We start from the raw sequence: 13,553 nt of genomic DNA, 5'->3' as shown, positions 1-13,553 counted from the left end.
TTTAGAAACTCTAAGTTAAAGCCAATAAAAGCTGTAGAAATAATAGATTTCCAATCTAGTTGTAAAATAATCTGTGACACATTTATTTCAGCATTTTCGTCAGGAATGGAAGGACAATTAAGTTGGAAAAATTTTAAAGAAACAGCAAAATATTTTATTAGAAATGTAACAGGGAATTTTATAATAAATAATCCAAAAAACGAATATCGTCCCTGCCCTATGAGAACATACAGATAGTAAATAGCATACATTGTCAAGAAATTGAGGAAAATTATGTAAATATCCCTAAAGAGATTAGTTATGAAGAGGTTCAAAAACTTTTGTTGGAGCCGAAAGAGGGGTTAACTTTGGATTCACCATTACCCCCCCCACCCCTTACTTTAGAACAAATAAAGGAAAAATTGCATTATATAAAAGATTTAAGCATAAGGGATAGGGTAGCAGATATATTATTAAAGTACAATTCGGGTGCTTGTCATAGCTTTGATATTGGGGCAAGTAAAGATTATTTTGATTTTGAAGTACCAGAAAATTTTAAAAGAAACACAAAGGTGTATAGCCTCTCAATGAATGACACACAACATCTTAGATATTTCATTGACACTTGTATTAATTTTAATATAATAGAACCTGCCCCTAGCCATCAACAATTTGGAAGCCCTGTTTTCATAACAACACGTAAAGACAAGCAAGCAAGTCCCCGCATCATCATAGATGCACGTGGAATAAATAGCACAATCCCCTATAACGTCAGTTCGATTACTATGGACCCACTCCGGACCCTAAAATCCCTCCTCCCTGAAGTAGGATACTCTAGCTTTATGGATATTCGAAATGCTTTTTATAATTTACAATTATCAGACAAAGTTTTAGAATCAGGAATTACAAACATTACCACTTCATTTGGGGTATTCCGTTTTAAAAGAGCCCTGACAGGATATGCGGGTACCCCTAGCCTTTTACTAAGTTATATATTAGATAATATACATTTAGATGATAATGGACTACACGACTTAATTAGTCATGTTTTGATATGGTTTGATGATTTGTCACTATTTAATGCAAAAACTGACACTATTGACGATCACCTAGCTAATTTGGACAAGTTCTTAGGTCGTGTAAATAGATTAAATTTAAAACTTAATCTTGACAAATGTCGTTTTTGTGTAAATTTAGTAGAAGAATCCGTTGATATATTAGGTTACACAGTGGGGCAAGGCAAGGTAAAAATACCAGATAAAAAATCTTTAGCAATAAGTCAAATGAGACCACCAAGAAATTTAAAAGAATTGCAATCATTTTTAGGAAATTTAACCTACTATAGACCTCTAATATCTATGACTACACAATATCATATGAATTGTTTATATAAACAGGTTAAAAACTTTGACTGGGATAAAGAATCTAACGATCATTTCTATGCAATTACAAAAGCAATGGGATCAGAAGAATGCAATAACGATAGCCGGGAAGACACCGATGTACAATTCCTGTACACCGATGCTTCCGGTAGGGCTCTAGGGGCATGTCTAATTGGGCTAAAAATAAGGGATTTACTTCCAGTTGAATTTCCTAATCTTGAACCCATACCAGAAAAATTTTCTCCATTATTCAATGAAATTTATAGTGATAATATAGGTGTCATTTTCAAAGAAAACCATCTTTTAAAATTATTACATAAAATTAGTTTATTTTTAAACATTGATGGTATCAAGGATTATACCAGATGGTGTTTATATTTTTTTAGCTTTTGTTGTTTAAACATAGAACTTTATGCATATTTAAGTGTAATGGATGAATCCACAGAAACCATATTTAGTAGGGAAGAAATAAATAAAAAATACATATTGACAATGAATGCGTTGAGGGCAGGGACTCAAAATCTTAACGACCCTAATATTGAGACTTTTCTCCTAATGTCTTTCTCTAAATACTGCAAGAGAAATTTAAAATTAGCTTACCTGTCTCAACAGGATGGCACAGTTAAACAAGCAGTAATCAGCAGTGGATGGAATCGTCGCGCAGATACTGAAATAATATTAAGTTATGATAATCATAATTATCATTATTATGGTGTAAAAGATAGTTTTCAAATTGGATGTCATTATTATAGAAAAACAGTAAAAAATATTAGTGTACCAGATAAAAATTTATATAATATGGTAGCAAAGCTTCTAAGGACAAACGATGATTCAATTAAAGGCAGAGGAAAAATATTAGGATTTTACTCTAGAACTTTTGGACCATCTATTTTAAGAGGCACCGGTATAGCTTATTTAGAAATTATAGCCGTTTTTGATTCTATTCAATATTTTTACCCAGAAACAAAACTGGGTTGTAAAACAATTGTCCTTACAGACAATATTGCAGTAATGAAAATCTTACAAAATACAAAAATTGAAAATAGTAAATCTATGCTTGACACACTTTCTCAAAAAATTATATTTACAACAACAGATAGAATAATTTTTATGGCAATTCCAACAAATGAACAACTAGCGGATTTTCTCTCCAGGCTTATCCCGGAGAGACACTACCAATTAAATTTTGGAACAGATAGGATAAAACCAGTTTACGAATGTGATTTATTTAAAATTTTTGAACCTAACCCTATTCCCAGGGATAAAGAAAATTTTAAAAACCCTAAAAATGAAACTAACATTAAAGTAATTACCAGGGGTAAAGGTCCTGAATTATTAAAAAGGTATGAAGAAGCAATGGGTACTAGGAGAAGGGGAAAAAATAAACCTAAAGCTCTCCCCCCGCCAGCACCTATTCCAGTAAATATAAACTCCAAAAGTAACGAGACCCCAAGTATGGGAGGGGTATCACACCCCCTCCCCACATCACAACCAAAAATAAATATGGATTCAGGGCAGAAATCCCAAGAAAATAGCGTATCAAATAAGGGAAGGGTATCACACCCCCTCCCCTCGCAAAAATTAAATAAAGATTTGCCTCTAGAAGCAAAACAAAATAATGATAAGGATGCTGATAAGGGAGGGGTAACACACCCCCTCCCTCAACCTACTATTAGCTTGGATTTAAGTTTAAACCCACAAAATGACATTTTTCCAATCTCGGAAGGGGAAACAAACCCCCTCACTCTTGAAAGAACTAAAAATAACATAGATATAATGTCAAACTCTCACAGTAATAAGGCAGAAAGGGGAGGAGAATCACACCCCCTCCCCCCAACATTAAATAATTCTTCAGTAGGAATGGGTTTAAGTCCAAACGTAGATACTGTTTCAAACAATAAGGAGGAAAAAAACCCCCTACCTTCATATGCAAGTGTCTCTAGGGAATTTAGTTTAGAACACCCTGAATTTTCGGAACCAGAATCAGATCAGATTAGCAATCAATATGAAAGATCATTATTTTCATCAAAAAATAATTCAATATTAAATAAAAGACAAGCAAAACTTCAAAAAGAATTTAATAAAAAAGCAAATAGATATGAAAGGGCTAAAATAAGATCAGATTTAAGAAAATTCTATTCAAATAATTCTACAAAACAGGAAAGTAGTAACAAAACTGATTCTGAAACTGATTCTGAGAATTCAGACTCTACTCTGAATGAAGATACCATACTTAGACCTACCCTAAATCTGTCTTTGGGTAATGGTCATTTTCTTAGAAAAAGTTATTTTATACAACGTCAAATAATGACAGGTTTAACAAAAAATGTGAGTCCAACTAAAATACATTATAAAAATAACTTAATTATCTTGCCAGAAGAGTTATATGATTATTTTGCAGCAGCACACCACGCTGACTTAATTCATCCGGGGATAAATAGACTTTATAATCTTATGAAAAGGACTTATTATGTAAAAGTAAAATCAGTTCTATTAGAAGCAATTAAAAAAATTATTAAGTCTTGTGCTACTTGTGCACAAACTAAAACTAATAACTACAGATTAGAAAAAGGTACAAGCATTACTGCCCATAATTTTAGAAGAAATTATTTAGTCCAAGTAGATTTGTTGGAATTCCCTTCATCCCTGAGAAAAGAAGAAAGGGTGGATAGAATAAAAGCAGTACTTATTTTCTGTGATGTAGCTACCCAGTATTTGACAGTTTTTATGTTAGAAGAAACAAAAAAATCAGACATTCAATTAGGTTTTGCACATTACGTAGCTATTAATGGACAGGTGGAAAAATTCCACAGCGATAATGGAAAAAATATAAGAAATGCAGAAAATGAAGAATTTTTAAATTCCATTGGCTCACGTTTTATAAATAGTGCCCCCTACCGTTCTGCCAGCAGGGGGAATATTGAGCGCCGTGTTAAGCTCATTCAAAATCTGATAAGGTACTACTCAGCCCATAAAGATAGTGTGCGTATAAAACAGGCAATATGTGCTACAGTAAACCAAGTTAATAATTTTAAGCTCATGGGTTTAGACTTATCACCTAATAACTTACACCACTTATCCTTATATAATTTTGATGGAAAAATAAATAAATATGATGAATTATTCAGACCTAATTTTACATTTGATAAGCTATCTCTATCTGAACGTTTCGATTTGGCAAAAACACCATTCTTGAAGATATATGAAAGAAACAAGAATAAGATTATACAAAAACATGAAAGAGAACTACGAAAACTAAATAAACATAGATATCCACACAATTTCAAAATAGGTGATCTTTGCCTGATTCGGAACGACAGAAAGAAAAAAGAACTGTATCACAAAAATAAAAATGTTTATGACTTAGAAGTCTGGGTAGTGCAAGAAGTAAGCAAATTTTTAATTGATATTGTTAATATATTTACTACTGACAAAGCAAAATTATCGCCGCAGCAACTTAAAAAGATCGACGAAGGTTATGTAGGGAAATATAAGCTTCCAAAATCAATCTGTAGGCATTTTAATTTAATAACTTTGGAGGATCTGAGAGAGTGGCGAAGAATAAGTAATGAAATAACTAAACTTCGCCCCCTCCCCGACCCCCCAACTGATAGTCAAATAACTCATACTGAAACTTCAGAATCATATGATCTTGGCAATGATATCTCTAAATAAGTATATAAAATACTAAAAACAACACATTTTCAAATAATAACAGACAAATTAAATCATAAAGTAGTTTAACAAAAAACAAATAAATAATACATAAATTACAGAGTAGCTTCACCGTGTAGACGTATACGGATACAACTAGTTTTTCTAAAGTAACCAACTTGCAAATTCTTACCTTCCCCATCTCACTATCCATCCCCACACCTTTAACTAGTACAGTAGGATCCACAGGTGGCGGGTTGCCAACGGAGTAAGGAAGGTCAGAATCGTTCTTAACAGCTGAAACGTGAACGTCAGCAACACATGCAGGTAGGGTCGAATCAGAAAAATCTTCTGGAGGCGGAATAGTGTTATCTCCTGGCTCAGTGGCCACAGGCCTGGAGGTCGCTTTGTTTTCAAGGTTTTCCATGCTGGCCCACCCATCGTGGGGGCTTAGTTTGTAGAAATGATTTCGAAGGCCCGTTATGTAAGTTTTTTTCAATGAAGATTTCTTCTCGAGCTCACCAATTCTATCAGTCGCTATTTCCAATCGTTTCTTCAAAAGTCGGTTGTAGTAACACAGAATCATGCAAATAGTCAGGAAGCATGCCTAAAATAAAATAAAATAATTAGCAAATAACATTTCAACAATCATAAAAATAAACCATTGAAAATATGATATATCCTCAGAAAATTGTCAAAAACTAGTCCAAATTAATTAAATAAAATAACATAATTGAATACTAGTTAATAATATCTAGCATTAATAAATTAATAATAAAATCCATGTGAATAATTTCAATATTAAACTTTTACTGTTCAGTTCTAACAATGTTAAGCCAAAATAAATTTAAGCATAAAGCACATGAGAATAACTTGAGCATTAAACAGCTACGGTTTAGTTATAACACTGTTAAGAAAGAAAGATTTTATGCATAAATGCATGTAAATGATTTTAAATATTAAGCCTTTATTGTTTATTTCTAGCGACGTTAAGACTAAAAGAATTTATGCATAAATTGCATGTAAATGATTTTAAATATTACGCCTTTATTGTTTAGTTCTAGCGACGTTAAGACTAAAAGAATTTATGCAAAAATTGCATGTAAATGATTTTAAATATTAAGCTCTTATTGTTTAGTTCTAGCGACGTTAAGACTAAAAGAATTTATGCATAAATTGCATGTAAAAGGTTTTAAAAATTAAACATTTACTGTTTAGTTGTAGCGGCGTAAAGATTAAAAAGATTTACGCATAAATCACACGTAAATAGTTTTAAATATTTAACTCCTACTGTTTAGTTGTAGCGACGTAAAGATTAAAAGAGTTTATACATAAAACGCACGTAAATGGTTTTAAAGATTAAACTTTTACTGTCTAACCGTAGCGGCGTAAAGATTAAAGGAATTATTACGTAAATCGCAAGTAAATGACTCTAAAACATTAAATCTTCATCGCTATGAGCGAAAACTATTAAATTCGAATGAATTACTACAAATATCACATTTAAATGTTTTTCTCAAGTATTTCTTTTGAAGTTTAGCGCCGAAAAATAAAATTAAAACTTAATCGGATAAATGCCATCTAAATGACAACATTATTTCTGGTTTTTTTTAGATAAATCTTTGAGTACTTTCATACTAAAATTAGGTGCACTAGTTACAATTTAGATTATTTTCTTAAGTAAAACAAAATGAAATAAGACTAAAAATGATTAATGCAACAATTCATATTAAAATGTTTTCTCTTAGAAAGACTTAAAACATTTTGACATTTGGACATATTTGAATAAGTTTAGATATAACATTAAGTAATAGCAGATATTTCTTGTCAAAAAATTAAAAAGTTTTTGAAACTGACAGATAAATTAAATAAGATATGCTACGCTGCCTCGCTATTGTAAGGCCCGTAACGAACCATTCAACTTTTTACAACCCTTTTAAAGTACCTTTTTATACACAAATAGGATAGAGAATAGTTTTCTAAAAATGAATTTTTGAGTCCTAATAAAAAAACTGTTAGATAAAATATTTAAAATCAAACAAATAAAAAACAACAGTTTATGATACTTTACACCAACCAATCAAATAAAAAATAAATACTATTAAGAGTTAAGCTGCGTAACACTACTTATTAAGAATACTATAAATATACTATAGAAAATTAAGGAAATACAGACAAATGAGAGAATATAGACTAATATAAACTATGATAATTTTTAAAGATATTTATTCAAATCTTATCCTTTTTTCTCTAGGTAAATTTTGGGGCTAGCAAATAGAGGGGAGGTAAGCCTAAATATTAGCGATACACCTTTAGTAATAAGCAAGTGAATAATAGACAAGCTAGTGAATCATATAAATATTATCAAATATGTTATTAACAAAAACACTAACCCAATGTTGATTTCATTTATTAATAGGGAGTTGGAAGTACTCAAAACCACTCTTAAAATATACAATAAATTCTTGCATATTTGGAAGGCAATAAATAGGCGTAAAAAAGTAATTTCATCTGAATTTCTTTTCAAAGAATTAGAACACCTTGACTTTTTTCAGAAGATTTTTAAAACTATATTTATTTTTAATAAACAAATCAAAAGTGACAACTGTAAAATAAAACTCTATGGTATAATTATATTCGCAAATTCATTGATTATTAAATACATCAAACAAAGTAAATCAAAGTTTCTAATTGAGCACCCTAATTATAGCTTTCCAACATTATCATAATAATTGGTTTTAAATATCTCCAACTCCTAAACCTGAATTAATATTCATTTAAAACAAAGCCACTACATAACTAAACCAATGTCTGACGTACTAAAAATTAGATTAATATCTGACAAAGCAAAAGTCCCATATAAAGCTTACCAAAAAAGCGCTGGGTTTGATTTGTTTTCTGCCGAAAATTTAACAATTAAACCACATCAGAGACAGCTAATTTTGACAGATATTGCAATACAATTACCTAAAAACACTTATGGAAGGATAGCACCTAGATCAGGATTATCATATTTTCACAGCATTGATATAGGGGCAGGGGTAATTGATGAAGATTTTAGGGGTAACATTGGGGTTTTACTTATAAATAATGGGAATAAAGCTTTTCAAGTTAGAGTACATGACAGAATAGGCCAGTTAGTTATAGAGAAGATTTGCCATCCTAAAATAGAGGTAATAGACGAAGTACCACAGACGGTCAGACAAAATAGAGAACCCAATAAGAAAAATAAAGGTTTAGTTAGTATAGATGAAATACCAAGGACAGTCAGACAAAACAAAGAGACAGTTAGGGGAAACAAGGGTTTTGGCAGTAGTGGGGTAAGAAATAAAGCGCATGTAAGTGATTCCTGTCATTACAAAACTAGGTCTCAAAAAAGATAAATGTACATAAAATTAGCAACACAAGAAATTAGGGAACATTTTGCAATTTTAAAACTGATACTCAATGATTTTGACTCTTTTTTAAACTTGTGGGAATGTATATTATTAGTATGTAATATCGAAAGTGATTCTAGACTAAATTATCATAAAGAACAATTTAGACACGTAAATTCTAAAATAAACAATCTTATTACATTGTGTAGGAAGGTAAAAACACCTGACAACATAAATATAGCCTTTCAAGTAATATTTTCCTGGAGCGCAACTACTACAAAATTAATAAGAAAAGCGTATGAAGATTTTGATAGACAAATAATATATTATAAGTGGGCATTTTTTTAACAAATTTTAAGTAGTTTTATAATGTGTATCCCAAGAAATTCTCATGTTTTTACAAATGCCAATAAAATTGAAATAGAAATTAACATTATTCAGCAAAACTTGCATTTGATTAATCTTCGACTATTAATAAATCAAACTCTGAGATTCCTGCAAAATAATATATCCAGAATAGAAAATGAACAGCAAATAAGGGAAAGACGAAAAAAATGCAAATGTAAACGTAAATACGAGGAAAAAGTGTTCAATATAATAAGGTCTTCATACAAAGCTGCCTTAAAATTTAGCAAATATATAAGAATCAGTTCACAAACAATAATTAGGCCTTATAGACAGCTCATACTATTAGAAATTATAAAACTTTTCAAAAAAACAGTCCTAGATCTAAACAAAAAAGCGGCTCTGTATTTAGAACCCAAATAAGTTGAACATTTCTTTTTCTCTTAATATTTTCTTTCTCATTTTTCAGTCAAACAAATAACAATTAAAAGTGTTTTACTATCATGGATATTTTTTATTCAATATCATGGAAATTTTTTTTAAGATATCATAGAGTAATATTCATAAAAGTACACAAAACTGGGACTCTAATATTGAAAATTCTCCTAACATTTTAGCTCTAATCATAATACCAGATAAATAAAAGAACATATTAGTTTAAAAATCCAAAAGCAAAAAAAGCGATCACCAATATAATTTCTGTTTATATTATTTACTGTTTTATTTGGACATTGGTTCATTGCTATTTATTGTTCCTCTTTGCTAGGGATGCGAATCAAGCACGAGTAAACCTCAGTAACCTGTCATTAACTAATTTCTATTGGATAACAAAATGCTGCATAATAATGCGCTAAATTAAAATTCTTTCCAATACAAATCTTACAATATAAAATAAATCTAACCTTTTAATAACAATTATTAATAAATTATTACGCCGTTTTAAAAACAAATAAAAAACAATTTTCCAACATTTATTGAAAAATTAATTTAGAAGCATAAAAGACAATATTTCAAAATCAAGGAAAGCTACCGCTGGTTTTCTCACAGATCCTGTTAGAAATTGAATCGAATCTTCGACGGATATACGCAATGTAGTCATTCGAATATTCGATAAAATCATCCCCAAAGGTATCAGGTTTAGAATCATCTGGAGTGAAACGGCTGACCCACTCAAATTCTAGGTCCAGCAACTCTCTTCTAAAATTATCGCGATCAGTTTGAGAAGCTAAATCTCCAAATTCGCCGTTTTGTAAGCCCACCACAATTTTGGCTATATTTCTAGTGAAATCGCCATAAATAACTTTTAGAGCCTCGCGACTAGCAAATGTAGACATTTTCTCAATAAGCAACCAAACACAACTAAAATAAAACCAAACAACCAAGCAAAACATCAATTAAAATACAAAGATAAACCAATTAACGCGCAAATTAAACGCGCCAAATAACAAAGGTTTAATAGCTACCACACCTGGAGAAATAAAAAACACCCCTTTTTAAACCGATTAAAATAATAACTAATCTACATAACAGCTGCGGGCAGCTAGACAATAAAAAAGGCGGCAAAATTATTAAAACAAAACAAATCCTAGAAAATATCATATAAAACAAAATAGATAAAGTAATTTTCACATTTATTAATGTATATTTGAAACACAAATAATTTGCTTAAACATGAAAAACTCGGAGCTGGTGAATTTCTACATCATCTTCTACAGATCTCAACTTAGCAAGTTGAATAGCCTCAGTTTCTCCTGGCAAAGGCCGACAGAGCAAGACCCTTGCGACTAAAGTTTCTTGAACATCCAATAGTCTAACCACCTCCTGTCTATCAACGGTAGGGTCAGAGGTTTCAACCCTCATTTGTAGATATCTATGTGCATTCCTCATGACGTTGGTCAAATCCTCCCAAATTAATCTAACAGTTTCGCTTACAGCCATTTCTTTTTAAATATTTGCTAACAAACTAAAAGTAAAACCAAATCCAGAAAACATTAGAACTCTGTGAGCACGCCAGATGACGATACGCGCGCGCAAGGATAAATAAACCATCCATAGAACGAAAATAAAAATAGATCAGAAGTATTTTCAATTAAAATATAAAAATAAACCAATTCACGCGCAAATTAAACGCGCCAATAGGAATTTATTTGAGACAGGTTGGAGAGGTGTTGTTTGTGAGCAATGCGCTTATTCTGTTTATATAAAATAGTTTGCAATCGGTATGATTTTATCACTTCTGTTTTCTGGTTGAAAGATGTCATTAACAGAAGCAGAAGCTTTTGAGCTGAATAATAGCCAGTTTGAGAGTATGAAATTGAACTTTATTTTCCTATTTGAGAAGTTTCAAGATGAAGCACGTTATGAAAGTTTTACTAGGTTTAATGATCCAACATTACCTAGGAGAGTTAGGGAAGGATTCTGGGTTACTAGGTTCTTTGAGCGTTTGGATACTCTATATGATAGATTTCTTGCCCTACAACCAAAGTATGGTGATGAACGCCAAATTTTTGTCGCTAATACTAGACCTATTTTGGATGAATACTTTCAACTGCGTGAAGAATTTTATGCTAATATGATTATAAACTAATTTGTTCTTTTCTGCTAATAAATATGATGTGTTGTTAATTTGCATTTTAATATAAAGGTTGGGTGAATTTTTCAATATTTGAATAAAACAAGTATAAGTGCTAGGTTTCGTGATTTTTCTTCTTTTAATCATTTATGAAATAAAAACCTATGTTTTAAAACTAATTGCATTGCTATAACATATATTTAAATACTAATTTTTGACGACAATTAAAAGGGATATATCAAATTTTCAGAATAAAAACTAAAATAAATATGCATCATATGTATGTATTGAGCACTGTTTACCATCAAACAAATGAACAATTTTTTGAGAATCAACTTAATTATCCAATTTTTGATAAAAACGGAAAAGTTAAAGTCCTAGATACCCCTGAAATTTTTTCAAAGGTTTTCCAACTAAAATCACAATTGAAAACTATTTGCCTGGATTTAAGGACAATGGAAACCTTTACAAGAAGAGATCTTAGGGGTATCATAGACTTAATACCACGTTTTAAATATCATAGTGAACAAATGCATACATTTTACGACAGACTGATAGATAAAGTGATACTGACAGCTTGTGAAAGAACAAGATATTCTTTATACCTTGCTGAAAAAATTGAGGACATTGATAAACTTTATATATCCTTTCAGCAAGAAGTGCACCTTTATAATAAAGGTATGGGTTTCATTACTAGGGCTATACAGCCTCATAACAAACAAGGCCCGTATGAAAAAGACAGTCAAAAACAAATAGATATGGAAAGTGATTAAATGTAATAAATAATCTTTTAGTGAAAAAAAATGTATTGTGTATTAAAAAAATCTTTATGTAAATACTATCATGTCAAATATTTGAAATAAGTGTTAAAATGCAAATAATAATAAAGAAAAAAAAACTTTTGTTTTGCTTTTTTAAAAGGGGAGAGGTATAAATGAATATAAATTCTAATATCAGTCAAGCGGGTATCGAATTTGAACCTAGCATAAGGCCTAAAAATAGTATATATAAAAAATCCATGGTAGAACAAAAAATTTAAAGAAAATTAAGAAAATAAAATAACTGATATCAAAATAAATATTTCCTTCCCATTAAAAAGCAGAATTTACCTTTAAAGATAGACTAACTATCAAAGAAATAGAGCAGAAACCAAGGTCGTAGCCCGGAATCGAACCAAAAGTCGAAAAGTTGTCTTCGGACATGAGATCTCCCAAACCATAGTAGAACTCATACTCAGATGAATTCCTAAAAATATATATTAACAATTAGTTTCTTGTAATACAAAAATAAAAAATAAGTTTGCTTCTAATCGTTCTTAAAAATCTAAACCCAGGACTAAATATGTTATAAGCACTATCCTAATTATCAAAAGTAAAAATTTTTTTTGCCATTATTCAAGCACTATCCTAACTATTAAAAGTAAAGAAGTTTATTGCCATTATACTAACTAGTCAAAGATATAAAACATTTTTTTTTGTTACCATTATGTGATCTAAGCTTAGTTTTAAAACTTCTAGTCTAAGAAATATAAGCAAAAAACTTACTCGCAGTCACAAATAATATTCCTCACAAAAAAGTTATCACACTGTTCCACTAAACTATTTTCACTCATATTTTTTTATGGTTATATTACTTTTAACGGAAATGAGTTGTAGAATAAAACAGTGCTAAAACTTGAATAAAACTAACCTCATAAATTAATAGCCAATCATAATAACAGTAATATTCCTAAAAAACAGCAAAATTTAATCATTAGCAATTTATTTTAGTAAACAAAAAGACATATGACAAGTAACTAAAGACAAACATTGAAATTGGTATAGCAAATATAGCAAAAAACGATTCTTTTTATCATAAGTTTTTTTTTACAGCAAACAATAATTTTCTCCGCGATTTTGAAAAAACATATTAAATCATTTAACTTGAGAGATATATGGATTTTGCTCAGAGTAAAATCAAGAATAAATTTAAATGAGTAAACAGTTTTTTAATACTAATTAACTAAAATTAACGACTAAGGGTATTATACTTTAAGAAAGTGTGCGCCAAAAAGTGTGAAAGCATTTTTTTTCTAGTATGAATGGGAAACATTATGCATAAAATAGTGTGAGAAAATGTGTGAATATGATTTTTATGTGTAGAAAAAAGCGAAAATAATATAAGGCAAATTTTTTTACAGTGATATGTTTGTATGGATTTTTTTTTACAGTATATTGCATGCAATTTTTGTGTGAATTAGAAAGT

General features: G+C 30.2%; 1 protein-coding gene across 1 annotated transcript; it reads right to left on the bottom strand.

Annotated features, from left to right (window-relative positions):
- Positions 1-894: 894 nt before the first annotated feature.
- On the bottom strand, positions 895-10,071 carry LOC145327533 (uncharacterized). The gene is made up of 3 exons (XM_080171078.1): positions 9,904-10,071; positions 5,209-5,622; positions 895-2,028 (listed from the first exon to the last, which is right to left on the bottom strand). Exons 1-3 carry the CDS (start codon positions 10,069-10,071, stop codon positions 1,999-2,001), a joined length of 612 nt encoding a protein of 203 aa, XP_080027204.1. The 3' UTR covers positions 895-1,998.
- Positions 10,072-13,553: the final 3,482 nt, after the last annotated feature.

The sequence above is a fragment of the Acartia tonsa genome, chromosome 9 (genome assembly GCF_053477335.1).
Source record: "Acartia tonsa isolate MP-2025a chromosome 9, ASM5347733v1, whole genome shotgun sequence".
Taxonomy (NCBI): domain Eukaryota; kingdom Metazoa; phylum Arthropoda; class Copepoda; order Calanoida; family Acartiidae; genus Acartia; species Acartia tonsa.
This window is presented reverse-complemented; position numbering and strand designations above follow the sequence as displayed.